This window comes from Meleagris gallopavo, chromosome 2 (assembly GCF_000146605.3).
Source record: "Meleagris gallopavo isolate NT-WF06-2002-E0010 breed Aviagen turkey brand Nicholas breeding stock chromosome 2, Turkey_5.1, whole genome shotgun sequence".
Taxonomy (NCBI): Eukaryota; Metazoa; Chordata; class Aves; order Galliformes; family Phasianidae; genus Meleagris; species Meleagris gallopavo.
In genome coordinates this window covers 1,212,721-1,238,270 of record NC_015012.2, presented here as the reverse complement: position 1 = coordinate 1,238,270, position 25,550 = coordinate 1,212,721, and the positions used below count along the sequence as shown (strand labels likewise).

The 25,550-nt window shown below is 40.2% G+C and overlaps 1 protein-coding gene across 1 annotated transcript in view; it reads right to left on the bottom strand.

Moving 5' to 3' along the window:
• CCDC88A (coiled-coil domain containing 88A) overlaps positions 1–25,498 on the bottom strand; it is a 74,243-nt gene extending 48,745 nt beyond the window's left edge. The window contains 4 exon segments of the mRNA XM_010706350.3: positions 3,188–3,257; positions 8,226–8,334; positions 24,939–25,039; positions 25,126–25,498. Coding sequence (XP_010704652.2) covers positions 3,188–3,257; positions 8,226–8,334; positions 24,939–25,039; positions 25,126–25,188 — 343 coding nt within the window. The 5' untranslated portion in view covers positions 25,189–25,498.
• Between the last annotated feature and the right edge of the window lie 52 nt (positions 25,499–25,550).

Below are 25,550 nucleotides of genomic sequence, written 5' to 3'. Positions count from 1 at the left end.
ACTCAATTACAACTGCTTGAAAAAACAGCCTTTGTTTTTATCCACTGAAGTATTTGATAAGTTGAAGTATTAGATAAGTGAACCAAATTCAAAATCCTTAAAAAACAAGGTAATCTTGATCAAAAAGACAACATTAAAAAGAAATTAGGGTGCAAAACTGGGAAGAGACTCACTTCCAGCACTTTTCTGTGCACTGCAATATTAAGTAGAGTGCCTTTTTCAACACTGATTCAACCTGCTTCTCTGAGATGGAGAAGTACAATCCCCACTGACAGCTAACACTTAAATTTTTCAAAACACAAACTCAAGTGGGAGATTGTTCATCATTATATAGACTTCTTGCATCCCAAAAACTTGAGCTGAAGTCTCTTACACAGTAACAGAAAACATTGATGAATACATTTCATGAGAAGCATGTCACCTCAGCTAGAGAAGAACAATTCCACCTGGGTGTCTATTTTAACCAATACAAATTATACAGAATATTGTAAGAGAATGAATCCACTCCACTGTCTCACACTGGAAATTCACTTACTCCAATAAACTCATCACGCTTCTCTAAAAACAATCCCTGAAATCCTCTGGAGCACTCATCTGCACACTGGTTCAGCATTTGACTGATGCTCTTAAAAACCCACCTGGATATTGTTCTCATGCCTTTTCCCTGATGGAACATGGCAAAATACTGAACAACCTCAGCTTCTCACTACTACCGACTGACCTGTCTGTTTTACTTCCTTTCACTCCATCACAGATACAGAAGTAGATCACTGAAGCCTCTGTACTAAACCTTTCAATGTGCTTCTCAAACTTGGTCCCTTATCCCATCCACTGACCTTTCATGAGCTCCCTCTTATCCTGAATTTTCACATTCTCTGTAGCCTTCCATCATCCCACCACCCCCTGGCTTGCTATCTCAGAAATATTAAGTGATTTTAATCTTTCCTCTTCCCCCATTTAAAGAATATTCACCTCTTCATCATCTCCTTTATCCTTCTCCTCTTTAATTCAGCATTTACAACCACAGCCTGCAGCTCTTTCCATTCAGTTTTTTCCTCAAACTGGTCTCCTGTCAATTAGCATAACCAAAACGTTTCTTTAGGACAAAGTCTCTGATGACCTCTTTTAAACCAAAGATCAAATCTAGAATTCTACCTGCATTTTCCTTCATTAACCAACTGCTTCTGCTACAGCCAAACATGTTTCTTTTCCTGAAATCTCATCTCCTCTCACCTCCTTCAAATCGTCATCTTCAGGAATTTTTCTACTCATCAATCACTTCTTATGTGCAAAGCACTGCAAGTGGGAAAAACTGGGATACGTTCCAAAGAGAAACCACAGCTGCAGCCTAAGCCTTACAGAGTGAAAACCTACCCACTATCAGAGAATCTACTTGTGCTGTGCAAGATTACTTTCATGCAATCAAATTTACAAAGCTAGTCACTCTAAAGGTCACTGAGGTTTGATTTTGCTACACTACCCTCCCCCATGCCCCTCCTCCACCAAGAAAAAGGCTTTAAACTCCTTATATAAGGGATGAGGTCCTCTTCAAGAGAACCATAAGAGCAGTATTTTTAAAAGGGCACGAAAAGGAGAAACTCTTTGGAGGAAACCCATTTCAGATACAGGTCTGTAACCAACTTCAGCAGGAATCTGAAATATCTTCAAGAATCTCATCTGTATACCAGAATGTATTTTAAACCCTGGGCTAAGCTACAGTAAAGTCTGTGTTTTCTCTCAGATACAATAACTTCTCCAGAAGAGAGCAATCCATGTATTACCAGAGGTTCCAGATGCCAAACCACAAAAGCTGAGGTCCCACAATAAGAAGAAGCTTCCTTATTAAGCACTAAAGCATAGGCTTCTGTGTATATATTCCAATACTAAATTTTCTCTGTGGTTTTTCATAGTGCATTTTTATTAGAATTTTCTACTAAGGTAATAACGCCCTTAAGATGTACTTTGTCTCACTATCTTAAAGAGAATAAAAAACCATCACCACAAAAACAACATTACGACCTGTTTGGTTTTTTAAATCTGCTTTTCCACTAAATCTGATTTTTAGGCGAATCCATGGATTCTTTTAAAAACCTTAGGAATGTCTGGAATCAAAAGTATAAAAACACAATGTTGGAACAGAAGTGACCACGTTCACACTTAACAGTGCATGTGACAGATTACAGTACCTACACATACAAAAACTTAAAATGCCATGATCTCAGAAGCAAAAGCAGCAATCATCAAGAGCCAAAAGTAAAACTCAAGAAAATTAAATCAAGATATCTACATAAATGGTATATATGCAGATGGGATATGGAAAGTATCAGTGTTACGAACCCTGGAATTGAAATGAGAGCTAACGCAGATGGTTCTTCTTGCTAATGAGAAAAACCTTGTCTCACATACACTGATGCATGGCATGTAAGACCAAAAAAAAAAAAAGAGGAAAAAAAGCCAGGGGAAGCTACACAGCCTGTTAGAGTAGTTCCTAACCTCTCTGCTGAGGTGCTAGAACATCACAGGTAGAACACTTGGGACACATTAGACCCAAGGAAATTAATTCTGCCCAATCCATAAGTGGCTCCATGCAGGCCAGGTGTATCTGCTCCGTGCTTCTGGAATTGAGAGCATGGTGCAGAGATTCCCAAGTAGCTGTGGATAGTCAGCTGGGTCCATACAGGCTAATTTTCTCGGTCTGAAAATTTCAACTCTCAGAGCTGGAAGCAAAGAAGGTGGGAGCACGGAGAAGACAGCGTCAGTTCAGGGGAGAAAGTAAGAAAGTAACTGCAACATTTTTCAGGCAACGATGCAAGAGAGTTTGGAGGAAGGAAAAAAAAAAAAAAACAAGGATTAGGTTTTGGACCAAGTGAGATGCACCAAACTACCCATTTTCTCAAGGGTGGCTTAGGTAAAGGCAGCTGAAAACACACTAGCTGGAAATACATGAAATGTATATTTTGTCACATCAGTGGCTCACTGGTTGCTGGAAAATGCACGTCAGTGTGAATTCAGTGTTGAGATTTGGAATGAACACGTTTTTGTCAAGTATGGACCCTTGGTGTGAACAAAGAAAGTGTTACTCAATAAAATAGCCACTAACAGCAGCTATTTATAAATGGAAAATATTTCCAGTGAAATAACAAGTTATACTGATAACAATTTTCGTCTTTGTTAAAAATAAACTTACCAGAAAGAGGATTTCTGCCAATTATTAAGACATTCGGCAAAGCCATCATGATCAGCTGCTGCAAACATTCCTATAAGAGTTAAAAGATTTTCAAAGTTGCATGTATTGAACAAAAATATCAAATACTAACCAGCACTAAGATGAAATCAGTATTCTGCAAGTAGTTCTAAATTATATACGTCTTAATACATACACATACAATACTTACTTATTTGCACTCTAAGCAGAAAGCTTACAACTGTGAATTTCTGCTACACAAGCTTTGTTTTGTTGGTTTGCAAGATCACCTCAACACAGTGAAATCCCCATGTGGTAAGGAGGTGGTTTATTGGTTTTGTGCCTTACAATGCAGCAAAATTCCTTGTAATTATTAGTGTTTATGCTTCTCTGACTAGCTTATGTTTATTTGCTCTAAGTTTCAATTAAACAACGGAAGATGAACATCCCTGAATTTATGACCATAGTCTTAAAACCTAAATACCTAAATAAAACCTAGAAGTTACAGCTTTTCTGATGCATTTATGCTGTGGCAATCCTGAATACGAAGGCAGAAAATCCTATTTGTCTGATCAAACAGAGTTTTAGTTTGGTAAGTCCCACACTCACGCAGCAGCTTTGCCTATCTATTCCACAGATTGTATCAATGGACAGTCACTGTCAGCCAGTAATGGCTGTAATCAGGTCAAATCCCCAGTCTAGACAGAGCCTAATTCTTCCCAAGCAGAATAGTCTTCCTCCTATTCCCAGATGTTTATTCACAGATGCAATCATACCAGCAGCTCTGGAGCCATGTTTTTTGTTTTTCCACAGTAAAACAAATGAGAAGATGCACTTATAATTACGGAGCAAAAATGGCACAGGAACTAAGAGTCCTTATAATCTAATAAATGGGTTTTTTTTTTTGAATGTTATATTTTATCACTGCTGCTTTTTGGACTAGTACATTAGCAACACCTCAATGCAATTATTTGCTATGTTGAGAGAATGCATCTCATAGATTTTATAAAAATCACGTGCAGTAAATTAACACAGACAATTTCACAACAAAAAGTTCTTGGAGTTATAATAAACTAAAGCTAAAAATTTAAAAAAAAAATTATCCATCTCTTATTCCCACGTAATATACATTATTGTATGGCAATACAGTGAATATTTTCCACTACTCCCAACTCCAAGGCATTCCATTCAGAACACACACCAAACACCACGCCTGTTCAGAGGGCTGCCTGAACCACTCAGATGAGAAGCCCCCAAGGCTCACTACCAATGCATCCATTAAGCACTTGCTTCTCTGCTTTGGGTAATTCCCCAGGTGACAGGAACTGAAGTACCCCCCCCCCCTTTTTGAAGCTGAGTTTGCTATGCTGCCTTGCTAACCCACACACAAGGCTGCAGGAAAACACCAGCTGCTAGGCTGCACTAGGTTTGAGAGGGAACAAAACCAACAGCCTTCAAATCCCAAACAAATCCTGGCATTAAACAACCCTCTTTCTGGAATTATCCTCATGACCTCGGATACAGGAAGCTTTACAAGTGATCTGTGTGGATATATGCAGATGGAGTTTGAGATATTGTGATTCCTGCTGCAGCACACAGCAATGCCTACTGACAGCCCTGTGATACCTGGGCAGCCAGACTGGAAAGCTGTAACCCAGATATCTTAATGGACTGCACTGTTTTATAATTTAATCTTTGTTTCAGTTTTGTATAAATCAAATTTGTTTGTTCACATTCAGTTTACACACACTTAAAAGAACTGCTTGTTGTTTGAGTAAGAACAGAAGATGAGACTAACAAAGAAAGGAAGATAACTTGAAAGCTTCTCCTGGCCATCACTGCCCCCATTCTGTGCCCAGGCAAATAAAAGCACTACTAGTCTAGGTCCAAATGCTACACTGAACAGAAACTTCAAGCAATAGAAGTAATCTGGAAAAAGGGATTAAAAACTACTTTTTTTTTTCTTTAAACTCAAGTGGTATTTTTACTTCAGAAAAAACACCAACCATCATAAACAACCCTTTGTGCCACATGGCTTTCCAGTACATAGTGAAAAAATCCGCAGTGAATGCTGTCACCAGGCTATGTTATTAAAGATACAGTAATGACAAACAAGAATTTAGGACAGAAACAGAATTCTGTATGTTTCAGCTGGAAAGAATAGTGTAGAAATACATAGGGTATGAAATATGTATTACTTTTCAAATCGCATAAAATTAACTCCTTCCTGTGAAAGGGTGTATTTGCATGTGCAAACACATATTTTTCATCAGAAGCACTGAAAGTCAAAACCAACTTGGCTTTGGCAATATCAGTGATATCAAACTGGCTGTCAAAAACCAGAAAAAGTCTAAATATACAAAAGCATGTACATAACACTAAGAAACTTTTTTCTACTTTTTTGAGATATTTTTGATTTTTTTCTGAATTTTTAAAGCAGATACATTTTAAAGCAGGGACATTTGCAACACACACTTGTAGATTTCAATATTTTATGCCTTAATTTATGTAAAAATCAATTCCAACTCATTGCTTATTTAATGTGGCAGTCCACAGACAAAATAATATTATAATAAAATATTATCAGTTAACAAGGACCAAAGGCTTAATCCTACCACTGCAATGACAGCATCCTATACTGCAAACAGAAGAAGCTTACCTGCTTATCTCACCGTGCTGTGATTAAGTTTTGTGGAGCTACATGGTCACATTCACACTGCTCTGACATCCCACACCTGAGGATTGCTGCACCAGCACTCATACTGCACAGATAATCCTGTGCATAACAATGCCCAGCAGACCATTTAGCTTGTTTTCCTTCATTGGTCCTTTCTGCCCCTTCCCTGACATCTGCACCACATGTACTGCACAACGGCCTGCTACCCTTATACTTGGACACCCTCAACAAGCGTGGCCTACACTGAGGTCACAGGGCTAGCAAACTTGTTCATCACTTTCCCAGAAGTTGTGCATGAGCATATGTCAGTACTTATGGGTAAATGCTGCTTCCCTTTCCTCTTGAGCTTAATGCTCAAGCCATTGTGACACATGTCTACCCGGGAGCGTGATGGAGGAAGTGCAGTATGTGACCACTACCAAACATCTCTGCAGAATTAAATCCTGAGCAGGCTACTCAGAGCTGGAACGGACAGGAAGGAAATTTGTTGGTACACAGCAGAGTGCCATGCTTCTTGCTGCCTCTTACTGCACCACCTTGCCAAATTCCCCCTTCTTTAAGAAATTAGCAAACAAACACCACCCAAAAATAACCTGTTTCTGAGAAGCCTGCTCTACATTAAGAGGAAACGATCTGGACAGTCAATCCTTACAAGGAACAGAGACTGGGAAATAGGAAAGACAGGCTTCCATAAAGCCCAGCAAAGCTGGCAAATCAGAGAATGACCACAGAGGAGGCAGGTAAGGCTGGCAGACTGCTGGAAGCAGCCACACTGCTGAGCATAACATTCAATTAAAGATCAGTCTGATGAGTGCCTCAGGATCCTGCAGGAGAAGTGCATACGGGGCCTCTGCAAGATTTTCAAGCTGCAGCATCAAATTAGGAAGTAGATGAATAGAAATGATCAATGGTTGTGTACCTACAACCCATCTTCTAACATTTCCCTCCAAACCAACCAACCACAAAGATTAAAGCAAATGTAAATTTGAACAAATGCTCCAGTTTGGCTACTAAATACCTTTACCTCCTACTAAAATGCCAGACCTTTGATGTTTGCAAGTTCCCTCACTTGTACTGTATGGAGGGACTAGCATTTCACAAGATCAGAGATGTGAAAGACTGGCAAGCAAAAGGGGAAAAGAAGGCACAAGCAGTTCTATACAGCTTGCACTCCTAGAGCAGGAGTTGAACCATTAAAGGCATGATGACTGAATCAAACATTTATTGAAGAAGAATACTTTTAAGAAAAAGACAAACAAAAAAAACCAAAAAAACAGCTATTGTATATTATTTCTAAGACAAAGGCTTGGATCAACATTCAAAATCCTGAATCACACCGAGACAGATCAGTGAAACGGAAGCAGTTTGGCCTCACGCTTCTGATGGAACAGTACCATGCACAAGAAGCACAAGGATTGCTTTATTTTCAGGTAAAGATCATTTCTGTCACTGGTGTGTCTTCTGTTGCACCTGTTACTGTAGCACTAATACCTGTCTGCAAACAACTACCATCAGGAAATGGAAATGCCTGAGCATAAGCCAGCAGCACTTACACCCACATGTAGTAGCTGCCATGTATCGCTGCAGTAAGCATCAGCTGGGAATTCTCACTGTACTTTGGAGTTTTTAAGAACAAAGTGTGTATGTGTATGTGCATGAGAAAAAGCTTACAAAAGTACAGATACTGCAGTGATGAAGTTAGAGGCAGATAACTGAGATTTCCTCCCACATCTGGGCTTTCCTGCTTGCCAGAGCATTCCGAGGAAGTGGGAGGAGACACTAAAATACACACTGTGAAGTATGCTGGTGGTATCCACAGCATCCTGCTGCAGTCTGTCCATGTGCCACCAACTCAAATGAGAAAGCATAGTATTAACTCTTACCTTTTGCACAAGATGAAGACAAAAATTCAGTAACTATTCTACAGCTCATCACAATGTTTACTGCTCGTTCCTATTAGGTTTTATTTTTCCTAATAAAAATCAAATGAATTCTAAACACACAGATGTGCTGTTCTTACAAAAATGTTGCTTAGTCAACTAAATGTACATACAGCCATTTATCTCAGGCACAGAACTTGTCTCAATTCAGAAAATATCAACAGACACAGATTAAGGTACTAAGTGAGCAAAGATGAAGAATATTTACTGTATAAAACAGAACGTCTTTCACAAAGGAGTGCTTTGGACTCCTCCTTCAGCTGTGAAACAGGTGATGAAGAATTCTGACCAGATTTATAAACAACCAACTAATTACACTGTTTTCACAAAATATTACTCTTATTTTTATCACTTTTAAAGGCAATGAAAAAGAATGCTCAGAAAGAACTACAGGCGAAAGGTATTGTATGAAACAATTACTGACCTGGTAGAAATATTTTATTTTCTTCACCAAAATACACAAGTTCTGAATCCTTAGTGATTCATCATTGTTGACTCTCTTGTTTACATTCCGATTAGTGGACTTTGGATTACTGCAAGAAATAAAAATAAAAAGAAATAAACACAGTGAAAATTAATCTTTAAACACATCTAATAATGCAGAATGTAATTTGGATCATCCATCGCAGCTACAAGAGAACGAATATAAGAAGTTACTGTGATTGACAGTCACAGATTTGCACTTCTCTATAAGCAGCCCCATCCCTGTGGAATACAGAAAGCAGAACAGGGCTATAATGTAAATATTCCAGCACACACTGCAGACATTAGTAATTATTCCTGATCGTGCAGACAATTATGAATAACAGAATTCAGACTAGCTGCATTAACCAATGTCTAAACTAAAAAGCTGTACAATGTTATTTCACTACCACGAGGCACAGAATCAGAATGAAGCTTTTAACTTTTAGAACAATATGGAATATGAAATACATCATATTAACACACGCTAAATTACTTTAAACTTATTTACAGATAGCTGAAATCTGTCAACAAAGGGATATTAATGAGTGTTTTCTTGTGTTCTCACATACTACCAGATTTTTCTCTGGCTTATCTCTGCTTCAGAGAGGAAATCAATCCCTTTTTCCTTCCAAAAGTTTTCAGGGTCTGAGAAAATGCAGATGAGTCATTCTTTTTCAATACCTCATAACATACCATGTTATTAACCACATACAAGAGAGTGTAACCAACAGTCATTGTGATTTTTCCAAGGAAAGCAATGCAGAATCAGTGCAGCAGACCCACAACGCCCTGCAAAAGGCTTAGAGAATTGCTCAGAGATGGCCAATGTGAACTTTCACAGATACTTGATGCAGCTACACAATACAACTTCTGTTATTTGATGATATTATTGCATTGTTCAATAATATTACTGTAAGATGAGCGTGCAGCTAGCTGGAATGCTGCACTCAACCAAATTACCAGCTTCTCACTGGAGGCTCCTGCAGGGCCATGTGTCTGCTGGGTCTGCTTTTATTCAACACAGTCATTAATGATTTAGACAATGGAATACCAGAGCTGCCATCGGCAAAAACTGGGGGGGGAACAGAAAAACACTTCAAAGAACACCATGACAATTGAGCACGATCCTGAGAAAGTGCAAAAGTGGTCAGATAGCAATAAAACAACTTTCAGTAAATGCAGGGGCATGTATTTGGGAGTCAAATGCAGAAAGAGGAGTAACGTTCTCTAAAACAGAAATGAGCTGAATACTGTGGGGAATACAGCCAAACACTAGCAAAAGAGAAATAGATTCTTTACTTCTTTAAAGACAAGTGTTGTCTACAAGAGAAGAAGTCATTTTACACACAGCACAGCTGATCCTGAAGTTGCTATGATCACCCCTCAAGGCAGCTCTGCACTTTAGTTTCCACAAGGTGATCACAGAATCATCAAATCGTTAAGGTTGGAAAGACCTCCATGATCCAGTCCAACCACCAGCCCGCTCCCACCATGCCACTGCCCACATCCCTCAGTGCCACATCTCCGTGTTCCTCAAACGCCTCCAGGGATGGTGACCCCACTGCTCCCTGGGCAGCCCGTTACATCACCTTCCCACTCTATCTGAAGGGCAGTTTTTCCTAATATCCAACCTGAACCTCCCCTGGTGCAACATAAGGCCATCACCTCTCATCCTATAATCACTAGTTACCTAAGAGCAGAGGCTAACCCCAGTGGCACATCCTTCACACAGAGTTCCTGAGGAGCCCTGGGTGCAGTTGGTAAGAGCTGCACACCAAGCATCCTGCAGGAACCGAAGACCTGAACCTGAACACCAGGTGCTATCAACTCTTTGAAAGGGTTGATAACTGCAGGACAAGGGGAAACAGCTTTAAGTTGAGGGAGGGAAGATTGAGGTTGGATGTCAGGGGGAAGTTCTTTATTATGAGAGTGGTGAGGTGCTGGAACAGCTGCTCAGAGAGGCTGTGGATGCCCCGTCCCTGGAGATGTTCAAGGCCAGGTTGGATGGGGCCCTGGGCAGCCTGGGCTGGTATTAAATGGGGAGGTTGGTGGCCCTGCATGTGGCAGAGAGGTTGGAGCCTCATGATCCTTGAGGTCCCTTCCAACCCTGGCCACTCTGTGATTCTGTCTACTGCTGCAAACTGAACGCTGTGCAGAGGACACCAGGGGAATAACATCACACAGAGTAGATGTTCATTCTATATAAAGAAACTACATCTAAAGAGTCTGCGATACTAAGTCTGTAACATCACTGATACACGTGGGATTCATGCACACATACAGGTACATTCAACTGCAGCATGTCAGTGCAAGCACCCAATAAAACCAAGTGGGCTATTCCCTCTACTGCCCTGAGCACGTTGATACGACTGGTTCTGATGCAGTTGTTCACTTCAGTCAGTAGTTTCACATGTTTTTTGTACTGATCCGTCAATAAACTGTATTTTCCATTTAAATTTAAGTTACCTGAAAAAAATCCTTACTTACCTTTTACTGTTTTCTTGGCTTTTTTTTTTTAAAAAAAAGCAATTTATTTTTTAAAAATGTGCATTTACGCCTTTTCTTCAGTTAATTGCTCTCAGCATCTCCCAACTTGTAAGCATGGGCACAACATAAAAATACTGCTACAAAAAACAAGTGGGATCTTATCCAAAATACACCTCTGAAACAGTCATTCTTCAGACAGAAAACACTACATAAACACTACTGCTATTTTCTTGTATATAGAAATCTACAAAAATTCCGACACAGATTTACACAGGAGTAATTGCTTCACTACTAAATGCTCATCACCACATTCAAAAAAAAGCTATAAACAAAGTATGCCATAGAATATACTACCAAAACTATGCTACTATGTCATTCTGGGTTTTTTAATTGAGTCCTCCTGAAGCTACTAAAGGAAACAAATGGGCTAAAAAAGATCACGCTTTACAGACACGCAGAACTGAGACTCGTTAAAGCCAGAAGAGAAAATCCAGGATAAATCTTGCTGGCCTGATGGAATACAGAGATCAACTGGAATCTCCTATTCCTGCATTCATATCTTCAAAAGGCCGATTTGGTTCTTTAATCTTCACCTTTAATCTTAAAGACTATCGGATTACCCCCAGGCTTTAGCATCATCTTCAGCTGCACTTCTAATGCCACACACTTTAACCGAGTCTCCCTTCAGAGAATCCATAACAGAGGGAACCAATGTTTCCTGGATATCATAATAGCATAATCTTTAGCACCACCACTAAAATTCACGTGCAGTTATACAAATTCAAAACACAGATGTCAAAAGCTCAGGTTGTTATGCAAACCTCAATCTTTTCAAACTTGTAAGGCAAATTAATTATGTCTATCCCCAAACTGCAAATGGGAAGTGAGCATGCAAACAAATTCCTGAACAGCAGCAGAAAAAATAAATAAATAAATAAATAAAAATCAGCACTGCAGCTATCTGGGGGAGGAAGAAAAACACAACTAGAGCCCAAGACTTCTTAACATGCAGGTGCTTTGCTGCAGCCCTGCATCAACCCTGCTATCTTTTTGTTTTGTAAGATAATATTTCACTGCTGGGACTTACACACATTGAAGACATGGCAAGTGTGCTTTATGTTTTATTGGAGGATATGAAAACACTTTTGAAATCAGGAGTCGTAACACTCAGGCACGGTGAGGACCTACAGAGTCATCATACCTGTCCCCAGCTCCTGAATACTCCTGCACACAAATACCTGCTCATCCCTCACACCATATCCTATCAGACCCTAATCTGAGCACTATCAGAACATCAGCAGATACTCTGTCAACAGTACTACACCAAAATCATTCTTAAGTTTCATCTTCTCCACCTTAATCCTTACAAATCCAACAACGTATGGATCAACTCTGACAAGTTAAGCCTGGACAAAGATGATCAGAAATTGCACGGTGTTAATCTTGTGTCAAAGTCAGTGTCAGTGAGTGCCAAAGATTTTCTGACTCGTTTGCTTACATTGCTGTTGAAGGTAAAGCAGCATTCCTTTGGATTTGTTTCCAACAAGTCACCCCGTATGTCCCTCTCCTTTGCATGATGCACGTCTTCATCTCTCAACACCAACTTAATGGCTGACACATTCCTTACACTTCATGAAAATACCTGGCTTCTTTTTCGTTAAAAAAAAAAAGTCAAAAAGTATCATTCATTGTTCTTAAAATCCACAGCATTAGATGTGAGGAAAATTCTGGCTTTCAGAACATGCCCCAGCTGCACAGCAGACACCCAAGAATGGCACTGACAGATCACTATCTGCACTGCACACTGTCACCAGAAGAACTGATGAGGCCCCTCGGAAGGAACTCCACTATTTTAAAAAACAAAATCCCCTTCCCATTACCAACAACCAGGACCTGTTATCTACAAACCACCAACTTCAAAACTCACTGATCTTCCTGAACTACAAAACACTATTTTACATCATCTTCATTTAGTCAATATAGTCCTTCTTCTCGGAGAGGCAGCTGGAGTATTAAGGAATATTAATTCCTTAACTTGCTCCTTTCAAAGCACAAAAACACAGCACGATGTTACTTAGGCTTTCCGTTATATATTGTTAGTATAGATGTATTCTGTCAGACTGCTATGTGCCAGAGTTACTTTAATGTTCCTATCAAGCATTTTGAAATAGCTGGGAGACTAATGAAATAAAATATGCAACGTTTTTCCAAGCAGAAAGGTTTTATTCTAAACACAAATCCCAGAATTTGTATTGCTTCCAAGAGCATGCATCTTCAAATCTGCTTATATTTTGTTGCAATTTATTACAGTTATAAAAAGTTATTTATGCCAGTGCTAAGTAACTGTTAATACTAAGAAAAACCTATAATAAATTTTAATACTACTAAATGCTAACACTTATTAGAATACACCTGGTCCAATACCAGTGAAATAAGATGTGCTGTTGGGAACGTAATAAGCAATAAAATAATTTTAAAAATAATTTCTAAAATGGATCTTTCACAAAGATGAGCATTAATAACCAGTTTTTTGAAAACAGAAGGTTCTTGTGGCTACTGCCCTGTTTACTCTGGGAGCTTTTTTAACACAACACGCGCTCTGAACCGGTCCCTTTATTGGGTGGAGATACTGAACTGCTTCATTGGCAAATAGCCTAGCAAAATAGGGCAAATCTGTCAAGAAGTCAATAGGAAGCAGAGCAGTAAAAGATACCCTTAAGCAGTTTTGCATTTAAGAGCAACCTACTTATGACAAGATGCATTAATCTCAATAGCAATAAAAACAGACGAGAGCATCTATCCCAATAACACATCAGTTGAAAACTACTGAACACAGAGAGAACTTCAGTGTTTTTGAAATATTACCAGTGCCACAAATTACAGCTTGAGACCTCATATAAAAATCAAGGACTGTCTTTAATTTTTCATTGACCAAAACCTATCAGAAAAGGGAATGTGATAGCTTAATGGCTTCATGGTTAAACCTCTGCAAGCTGCAAACCAGTTGTGTCCTCTCTCACCATCTGTTCCTCCTTGGTACTTAATCATTAAGTATTATGCCACACCCCAATTTTAAATTCGTCACTGAGTGAGTATAGTTGTTACACATCTTGAAGGGTAATAAATACTGTTACTCTATCAGTAGAGTTCTAGGGTAGTGCAGCCCAGTATTCATTTTTACATGTAAACGTTGCTGAGCTGCAATGTATTTGTAACATTGGCAATGCACATACAACTACTGCAACCAGACAGCTGCAGCGTGGCTTGCTAAAGAAACAAGCTGTGTATGATCTGGAGTTGCTCAAGTTTCACTTTTGAATCGTGCTTAGCCACTTTGTGCACCTAGGTAGGATCCAGTAAAAGGATGCTCAAATCCAAATGCAATAACCAAGCACTAACCACTCCTCTGCCTTTTTAGTGAGTGCTTATTACAATCCACCTATGCAAAGCATCTGTATTTCTACCCTCAAGACAACACTTGTCAAGCAGCAGTCAACACAGCTAAATGCTTGTGCAGTTCTCCAGATATCTGCTCAAACATCTGAAGAAATTGTAACAAATACCAAGTTATCCTTTGCCCCAAAATAAGGAGACCATCAGTACCTCAGTTTAATGATGCTTTGCTAACTCTACATTTAGCAAAGTTTGACTACGTGCGCCAAAACATCCACCAGCTGTCAAAGGTTTTTTGCCTCATCCCAAGATGAGTTTTAGGACAGAGGTCTAGCATCAAAAGTGTTTTGCTCCTTGCACAAAACTCCATCGCCTAGCCATATGTCCATCATCATAAACTGCTAGGAGGCTGAAGCTCCAAAGCTTTTGCTTTAAGAAACACAACCAAGTGGCCTACAACAACTTGACTACTTGGTGGGGATCCCAAGGATCAATACTGTCAAGAACAGACATGGACAAAATTAAGCCTATGTAACCAGCTTCCCTACTCCCAGCCTGAGCTCTGCAGCATCTGAGCAGGCTGAACTACTCTCACAAGGCAGCTGCACAGTGCTTAAGCTCACAGCAGAGGAGCTGACAAATTACTCAAGGTGGAAATATGCTAGAAAACTACACCTGAAGCAGTGCCACAAGCCTTTGTGCTGAGCAGCCCAGTATCTCCTCCCTCCGTCAAAATGAAGCTGCTGGCCTCACCATCTCAGGAGCAGTGGTATGATTTGCTAGAAGAGGCATCCCCTCATATCTGTATTTTCCCAGGTTTACAGGTTCATGTGCAAACAGCCAGACAAAATCATCGTGTATTCAAGAGATCTGATATCTGACATTTCATTTCTTCCCACCTTTTAAGGCAACAGTATTTAAGAAAAACTGTACAGAAGCGGAAGAAAGTTAGTAGTCAGAAAGCACCTTTGGCACCAACTTTGAAAAACAGCACAGGCAATTCCTTCACGTGATTCACTCACTGTGATGGAAGATGCTCTGTGCTTCTGTGATGACAAACACTCTGAACTGTCTTCATTAACACAGCATCACGTTAAGACAACATGATAGCCATTCTGAATTGTCTTCATTAAGGAACAGTTAAGATTAAAAAAAATAATAATAATTAAGATGAAAAAAGCAGCCAGAGACACTAAGAAGGAGAAAAAAGGATATCTACCCAGTTAGAGGAAATAAGGACAACCAGTGATCAGTGGCATTTTGACCATTTAGTGCAGGAACAGATGATGAAAAAACAAGTCTTAAATCAGAACATCATCACTAAGTAGCAGTATAAAAATATTTGCACTAGTTAATATTCTTCAACAAGTGTTCAGAAAGTACACTCCCACTCACTAACTGTAACTCCCACTCAGTGTCTGTTCTGTTATTTCAAGTGCTTGAAAATGTCACTTTTAGGGGAAAAAAAACCCAACATAACACCCAGACTGATTTCTTTCTGTATCCTCTTCTCATTAATAGTAAAGATGCATGCAGGTGATCAAACTGTAGGCAAAGAAAACTCAGGAAATAAAACAGTTTACCTATCTAGGCACACCTATAGCAGTGCATTAACATCTCTGCAACAAAAAAAAAAAGTAATAGTTGTCAACCTTACAGAGCAACAGTTCTTTATCACACAAAAGGAAACAGCTTTAATACTACAGATTCAATGTAACCATCAGATAGACTCTTTTCTTATCACAATGAAAAGTGTGTTAAAAGAAAAGAAAAAGCAGTTTTGAGCCAGCAATTCAGATCAGCAAATCCCTAGAAGAAGCAGCCAAGGCCCAGCAGAGCTGAGGCTGCCTGGCCCTGCTCCTCAGCTGGCCTCCAACACATCAGAGCTCCGCTAACAGAAAGGAAAATCACCATGGCTCAGAGCATCACAGAAGACTTAATGCTGTCACACAAAATGAGCACTCCTGGGTATTAAATGATTGCAGACCTCTAGAAGAAACAATACAGGCAAAGCCTCCTTTGAGCAAACAGATGAGAAGCAGAACGCCTGACAAACACAGGCCTGCGGGAGAGCTCACCTCAGGAAAGAAAAAGAAAATCCACAGGTCTGCCTCTATCTCTCCGTGTTCTTCTCACAGCACTTTGCTAACAATTCATCATTCACCTTCCCATCACTGACTGTCCAACAGTCTACAAGGAACAAATCTGGGAGACATGTTAAAAAGTAGATGCAAGTAGAATACCACTGATTTTTCGGTCCTCATTTGTAGAGACTTTTTCTGAAACACAAAAGGTGACAAATCCTCTAGAGCAACTTAAATCACGAGAGATTTCCTTTTCTGTGCTCTTCAGAAATAAGTTCACTGACCTTCACACACACAAACCACAGCATGTAAGAAAAATGACAAACAGTAAAGCTAAATCCTTTACCACAAAGGCCTGGGATTCCGAACAGGAATGGAAGCCACCAACACCACAGGTCCATCAGGTTGCTCTAATGCTTGCACTGTGCCACTTCCCAAATTATCCCAGCCAACGAGGCAGCACAGGCTGCAAGAGCACAGAGACTGGAACGAGCGAGCAAGAACAAAGATGTGCACAGGAGTGAAGCAAAGCTCTCAGGATAACAAACAGCAAATTCTCCCTTTCCAATTTTGAGTAGCGCGTGTTATTTTTTAGGTAAGGGTCAACAGGTTTTGCCTTCTCTCAAATGAGTTCAAATGTTAAGAACTATTCAAGCTAACAATACTGAAAAGAGTAACAGAACTACTTTAACTTTCTGATCAGCACTTCTATGGAAGTGGCCACTGAAAACACCACAAACACTCACATCCACAACAATCCTATGACAACAGCAGGACCAGCTGTTTTCAGTTATGTACTTTCAGTCAGAACACCATGATTCTAAAACTCCCTTTACTCTGAAGAAGAATAATGAACATTTTATAAGTAAACTAATAACAATAAAATATACATCTGTGAAGAATATAGAGCTTTACTCAGATAAACACAGCTTTGCTTGGAATAGAGATCCAAACGTACCTATCCTAAAATGGAATCCTGGCCAAGATTTTACTTTTACTTTTCGAACAATTTCAGTAGGGTAAATATTTAATTCCAGGTCTGCATTTAGATTATTCAGATTTAAGTTAAAAAAAAAAAAGAAAAGAAAAAAAAAAAAAAGGAACAAAGAACAGTTCTACATTCTGCCAGGGAAATGCAGAACATAGCAAGTTTAGCTTCTTCTGTTCTCCTCTCCAAAAAAAAAAAAATCTGCCAGGAATATTCCATGCAATATGAGATCCTTACCTTTTGTTATACTGATTTCTAGACTACCAACTGATGTATCCAATCCTCCGTACTGATTCTTCCAGAGAAGGAAATAAATTCAAGTGCAAGGCTCTTGGACGTAAGGGGATTTCCCAAGAAAGCACGTTACTTTTGTTGTAAGGATTTGGTGGATGTCAGCAACTTCCCTGCTTCATCTCATTAACTGAGACACACAGTAAGTTTTCTGTGCACATCAATAAATGCACAATCCCCTACTGATTTAGATATAAATAGAGCAGTCCACGAAGGACCTTACCCCTGTTAACCACACAAAGCTACAAGATCAGCATATATATAAAGGGTCCGTAAAAGAGCTGCGTTCTTTTCATCTTAAAACATTAATATTAATATCCTTGCTAAGATGCAAACCAGCATTTGTACACATGACATTTGTCTGTATCTTATCATACATCAGCTAGCATGTGTATTTTATTTTTGTTTGGCATTACACGATGCTCTAAATGTACAGCAAGCATCTCCCCAAGGTACCAGGAAATTACACCAGGCATTTTTTTTGCTCAAGGGTTTGTTTAGGGAAAACAAAAATACCACATAAACAAAGAATAGGGCAAATTTCTCCCTTAGCTTAAAATAAGACAAAATTCTACAATAAACCTAAGTGACCTCTGCTCCCCTTGCTGCAGAAAAGGAAGCAAACTTTCAAGTCTATCCAAATACACTACACAGATCCAAAGATTCAGTGAAAGCCAGGAATAATACAAGCTGCTTATGAGTTCATCCCTTGCTATTTCCCAATCCAAAAATACAACTTCAGATAATTCTTGCTTTTTCCTTGGAGTGAGCCAACAGGAAAGCAGACTAACCAAGTTTAGGTCAAGCAGTACTGCTGCTTCAGTTTGCTGCCTTAGCAGCAATTACTGCAATGAAACAAAGGGGGAGCATTTTGTTAACACTGCTTAGTAACAACTACTGAAGAGGCATGCAAATAAGGGCCATGCCTCTTTGGAGCATCTCAAGGCATAAGTATAGGACTTTTAAAAAGAAAACAAAAACAGGGGCTTCCACATAGCTATTACCAACTAATCTCTGACCACTGAAGTCACATGTTCTAACAAAGCAGCATTCTGAAAAATGCCTTGATCCCTAAATAATTACTTACACGGGGAAAAGCAGTACAGTATGAAAAGACAAGGAAGACCAAAAAAAAAAATGCACTCGGTTCAGAAATAAAAGAAGAGGAACCAAAAAAAAAAAAAGAGGAACATACAAAAGAACACTAAGCTAAAAAAACCCTTCCTAACAGAAGAAACAAGTGAGGAAAGTCTACGAGTAAGCTCCTCAAATTAAGTGTAGGATGAGGAGATGCTTGATTTTGCAACCAGTTTGTCAGTTACCTAGATTAGTTTTTGAAAGAAAAATCAGAGCGCAGCAATACCTGATAAAGGCCTGCAGTGCACAGATCCCCATAGAAGCCATGGAACCAGAAGCAACACAGCTTTGCCAGGGAAAGACAGCAGCCAGTCAGCCCAGGTAAGACATTTCTGACTAAACTAAAACCTTGGCATTTATTGCTGCCATGCTACCATAACGCTGTAGAGCCGCTCAAGGCACCCTGGCAACCTGAGCAAGGCTCTTCATGCCACAAAAATCACAGCAAAACAAGTCTGTGCATCACCTTTCCTTACTACATGGGGAGCAACAACAGTGGCAGCACAGGAGAGGTGACAGAGCAAAAGGAAAGTCAGCCCCAGTGACAGAAATATGGGCAGCCACAGCTGGAGCTGGAACCTCTCATCCATCTACATCTGAACCACTAAAACACACAGCAGAGCCACTAGTGCAAAGCCTGAACAAGTATTCCTCTGGCACAAAGTCACACTTGTGGCACTCTCTGTGACTGTGTGACTTCAAGTTAAAGCCAACTTTGCCGTGCATAAGGACAGCTCTATTCAGTAGTGCCATGCTGTGCCCCGGGGGTGCACCTCCTCCACTAACTTGCTCAGGGATCTCTGCCTCAAAGCCTTCATAGAACAGCCTTAACTGAAGTATGCCATAGGAGGAGTTGGTGTGTCAGTATACTCTTACCTTTCCTGGCAATAAGGAGATAAATTATACACTTACATAGCAATTGCTAACTTACTTATCTTTGTACAGTGCTTTCTAGCAGCACATAGATTGTGAGTAAAATGAAAACCACTCTGAAAGTAAAACTAAAAGGCCATAGTGGATATAAGCTGTTTCCTTGCCAGAACAGTTTCGATGCTGAAACAAGCTATTTTGATCTTAGATATTCCAGATAAGACTGCCATTTGTGAAGCACACAGATAAACTTAGCTTTTAGACCTTGGCCTCAGCTACCAGCCACACCGAGTGCATGGTAGGCAGTAAAACAACAGAAGAAATAAGAAGCCACAAGCAAAGGACACTTAGCACAATACATGAAGAGCTGAGAAGGACATGTACGTATGCAGGGGACGATTAGAACATTTGTTTCCTAGCCTTCAAAGTTCCAGAGTGAACCACCGAACAGTTTACCCCACAAAAATGAATTGGAGGAGACAGGATGAAGGACACTGGACATCAACAGCGGAAAAGGACACAAAGAACTCAAAAAATGGAGACATAAGCAGAAGGTCACACACTCAAAACATTGCATATCCAGCCTACACTGTATTTCCCCTTTACCTACCAAAAACTCAAGCACCTCAGAAGCACAGGTGTCAACCTACATTCACCTCATTTGCACGACTGAAGCTGGCTGCAGGCAAATGTTCAAGCTAAAATTAACCACCCTCACTCTGCGCACTGCATGAAAGTACCTTTCAGTTTTCCTAATCTAAAGGTTTCAATTCCAGCAATCTTGACTACAGTGCACATCCTATTGTGCCGCTTCTTAAAGAATTTGCTTCTTTGCAGAAACCATTACAAACTGCTTGCTTTGAAAGACACCTTGCAGAAAATATTCCTGCAAAATCACTTTTGAGAGCAACTCAAAACTGCTGGTGACATCTACCTGCATCGTGTAAGCCTGGCAGAATGAGTTTGAGAAATGTGAATCAAATCCATCCACTTCAACAAATGAGAACGGTCCAGACTTCATTTTATTTGCCATTTGTCTAAAATATCATGTGCTTGTAGTTTTGCTGCCAAACTCACCAATTTAATTTTCCCTAAATCATTTTTTCCCATCCCTCTGCCCAGTCAAAACCTGACCAAAGCTGCCTCTTGCTCTTTGGCCTTCACATGAAGGAGTTAATTGGATTGGAGCACCCGTCCCTGCACTCTTTCACAGAGCCAGGCAGCTGGCCGAAGCACTGGAGATGGAGTCCAGTTTTCAGAAAAAGATATAAGCAAGCCAGAAGTATGGGCTGGCAAGCTCAACTGCTTGGGAAAAAGAAAAAAAAAAGCATACAACTAAAGACTGAGAGCTCAGAAAATGAGTCAATGAAGCAGTCTACACATTCAAGGCACACACCACCACAGTAGTGGAAGAAAACTGTCAGCCAGTCCACCTGGAAAATTCTATGGGTGTGGAAGGTCTGCGTGCAGATGCAGACAGTGAAAAACTGTGACTGAACAGCAAGATGGAGAAAAACAAAATATTCCTTCCTTTGAAATAGTTCTAAACATGCTCTGATGCCGTAACTAATGTGGGTAGTATCAATGAATGTATTCAATTAATGCAACGGTTAGGAATGGAACACAGACACAAAAACAGACGGGTTCTCCAGGCAGTGCATCATGTTAACTCAGTTCCAGAGCTTGGTTCTAATACACATCACTCATTCTGAACATGCTATTCCTCCCACAGTTGCAATGAAACAGATCCATTTCCACAAATACAAAGTAGAGTAAAAAAAACAAAAAACAAAAAACAAAAACAAAAAACACCATTAAAACTAAGCTACAGTTTGAATCTTTTTTTACATGAACGAATACTCAGTGGTGCTGCTAAATGGAAAAGAGGGCCTAATCTTGTAATTACTTGAATACAAGTGCACAACTGCAAAGTCTCACAGGTTGCTTGAGAAGAACAACTCATACATCCCTACCAGGACAAGTAGGTATTATTTGCTAGAGGTGCAAGGGCTGACTAATCTGCTGAACTCTATTGCTTCATTTTAGCAGCACACAACATACATCACTCAAGCACCTGCACATTTCCTAACATCAGAAGGATTTTGACATCAAGGCATCCCTGCAGGCATTCAAGGCCAGGCTGGATGTGGCTCTGGGCAGCCTGGGCTGGTGCTGGTGACCCTGCACACAGCAGGGGGGTTGAAACTGGATGAGCATTGTGCTCCTTTTCAACCCAGGCCATTCTGTGATTCATGGTAAAGGTATGAACTATTGTGGGTAGGCTCCTCCACCTCTCTGCTATGGCAGAACCCCGCTGAGGTGATCCACTGCGTGGTGATTTATTTCCAAGACACACAACTCCCTTCTGTACCAAAGAACACAAAGATGAAGGCCCAGGTTTAGAAAGACAGATGGGTTTCTATCCGTGTATCAGACACAGACTGCTCTTAGCAGAAGGTAGGTAAATGAATACTTTTGAAGAAACTGACCTAAATTTAAACAGGAAATGAGACATTCTCTCGAGTCAGGAGCTGATATTCTAAGATCAGAACTCGCCTTAAAAAAACAGTAAAACAAACAAACAAAAAAACAGCTTGCCTGTAGCATCTCCAGTAAAGGAAAAGCTCTCCATATCTAACCAGACACCAAGTGGAATCCATGCAATTTTCACATGTACTGAAACATTCAACGGCAGAAGGCATACAAGGAAAGTAACTAATTTGTTCTTCCCTTCCTGATGCACTAGGTACCAATGAAGTCAATTCCAGCAAGAAAACAAACAAACAAAAAACCCAGCCATCTCAGTACCACTGCTGAGAACAAAAAAATCATGCTATGTAATGAAATAACTTTTTTAATATGTAACTGCTTAAAACATGCCTAACCCTCACTGTTATGCTATAACTTCCCCACCCCCCCCAACATTTGGCAGAATTAAAACATGTATTCAAGTATAACAGCAGCAAGACCACAACACCTCTAACAGCCTCCACTTGTTTGTGTGCTTAACTTGAAAGCATCTAATGCAACTCACAGTAACAACACACCAGAGTCCTTACCCAGCAGATGTTTGATAGCTGTATCCTCACATCAAAACACCAGCATCCCATGTATCTCTCAACTAATGTAAACAGCAAGTACTACACGACTTAACTCATGTCAAAAGCAATTTCCAGAGGTGCTTTCTAGGCATGACACTCCTGATCACTTCTGCAAGAGCAACACTTTATTTCTCTAGAATTACTGTGTTATAACCCATAACTATGGGCCTCTATGTCTAATGTGAAAAAAGTCATACAAAACATAAAGAAATTCCAAAGAAAATATGATTTTGAAGTTACATTTTCTGCTACATTTCCTCAGCGTATGGTAGTTAAATCCAAAAGGACAAAACGAAAAATCCTAACAAAACGGAAAATACTGAAAATGTGATATTAATGGTTAGTTGAAGTTACATCTTTAAGTTTTTTGTTTTTTTTTTTTTTTTTGTCAAACGAAGATGAATTTTTAATATGTGGATCTTCAAAGGGACCAGAAGCTAACACAGCTTTCTACTGACTTCACCAGAGATGGAATCCGTCTGCAAAACACGAAACATTTTTTTCCTCTTTCAACCCTAGCAAAAGAAAAACAAACATACTCCCCTCATCCCTTCTCAAATAAGAATACGGCTCTGGAAGAAGTTTCATTTCTAAGTAGAAATCAATCTTAACATATTTTAACTCCCCAAAAAAGTATTTTAAATTAAACACACCTTCCAGAGTAGTTATGTATTTGTAAAACTAGTTTTACTGTCAGCACTTTCACAGGTTCCTCTAATTTATGGTAGTTTTCAATTGTTCCAAGTGCCAAACTTTCTTTCTCTACTTCTCTCCTGTGTTTACACATCCACACACAACTCCTTCCAAGTAAACTACAGTCATCCCAGCATGCTGTCAAAGCCAAATTCAGTGCTGAGTGCCTCAAGCATGGGACTGTTCTCTCCCTGCAGCTTCCCATGTTACACAAACATTCACCACGTACACATCAATCGGGTTACACTTTCTTAATATTGTAAAAACTTACCGAGAAAGCTTGATTTTGAAGTTATATTCTTCAAAATCACTTTGTTCCAGTACCAAATTTGCCTTTTACTTCCAGCTATCAAACATTTTTAACCAAACAGAAGCTTTATATGCTAAATGCACAGGTAAAATTGACCAGCTATTTCATGTACATGCAGTCCAAGAAAAATAAATCAGTTGAAGTGACAAAGAAGGCATTGATTTCAAGAGTATAACAATTCAAATTTACATCCGGCAAGTAGAATTTTGTTATACAGGTTATTCACATGAGCTCGATACCAACAGAAAGAGCTATAAAAGTATGCCTGCACAAGTAAAACTGTAAGCAGAGTAACAGGATGCCCATCATGAGTGCAGTGCTAAGGAACAGCTGTCATCACAAGCTGCTCATGTGCTGGTTTATCTATCTCATCATTTATAAGCCCGGATTTTTTCGTACCTATGCAAATGGATTTGCTGTCTTCCTCTGTAAATACAAAAAATTGAGTATTTTCTTCCATTATTAACGTTATTAAGTTACATTGCTACACTCTTCACAACAGTATTACACTCTAGTATTCCAACAGTGGGCACATTTCAGTCAAAACTATGCTTAACAAAAAATAATAATCACAACACAGTTGGATATGCTGGTATTTCTCTGACTGGAACTTTTTGAGCTGTATGTCTTCTAAATAGCAAGCTATGCATTTTTTCATGTGTGATTTTATGCCATCTCATAATGATAGAGTTGTTTTTTTTAAAGCAGTGTTCAATAAACAATTGAGAAGACTATGTAAAAATGGTTCTTCTGTGGTTCATGGCCAAAAAATGCTCCGCACTCTCAGTTTCAGCTTTACTGCACAACTGCTATCTACTCAAACTCTGAACTGTGAGAAATGAAGCAGAAGGCATTGATGAGCAGACCACTCCACTGGCAAACAATGTGATGTGACTGGTAAATCCTTCGGAGGTATGTTGCCAACCAAGATAGGTATCAGAATCTTATTAGCCAAGTGCATTTATTCAAGGCGTTGTTTACGATCATGACTTGACAGCAGAATGAACCGTTATGCTTCTCGTGGAAATCTGGGAAACCACTTAAAGCGATCTTATTTTCCAGCAAGCTCCAGATTGCGTGATGAGCCCATGCTGGAATCACAGCGTTTGGACATTATTACCCCATCGTCTGAGCAGATGAGAGCATCTGCTCTGCTCCAAAGTCTCCCTGCCACCGACCACGTGACTACTTAAAGCACCCAAGACAGAAGTTATTTACCCACGCTGCTACTGAAGGAAAAAAAAGCAGTTCTGGTAAGAAAGCCCAACGTTCCAGACGAGAGGGACAGAGCAGGCAGCGCGGGGCCGCACACACTTACATCTGCAGCATGACTTCGTTGAGAAACACGCCGTCCACCAGCGTCATGTATTCCTCCAGGCTGGTCCCATTCTCTTCTGCTAAGGGTCCGAACGTCCGAACCTGAAACGCAGCAACCGGATGATGACACAACGCCAACAAGAAGGAAACCAATGAATGACAGGCGAGCAAAAAAAATCAACGCTTACCCATGTGACGAGAGGGCTGCGCGTGAACTTCTTCAAAAGGGGGGTGAAGACTTCGTTCTCCATTTTACACGCGACAGGCCGACATCGGCGTGCCTCCGTGATGCCACAACGGTTGAAGCCCACGCCGCGGCAGCTCCCGGCAGCGGACGGACTCAGCTGTAAGCAGCCAGCCCCATTTCCTCAACGCGGCGCCGACGGCCAGGATTAACCTTCCTCCTTCCTACGGCGGCGCGTCCGAAAGGCCGACCGTGCGTATCTCGGCCCCTCTGCCGCCGTCCTCCCGCTACATGCCGGAGAGGCGGGAGGCGGGAAGGGAAGAACGCGGGGAGCCCGTCCGGCTCCCGGGATTTCGCATTAGACAAAAACCAAACGGGCGGAACAAACCCTCGCTCCTCGGACGGCGGAGCCCCGCGTGCTCGGCGTGC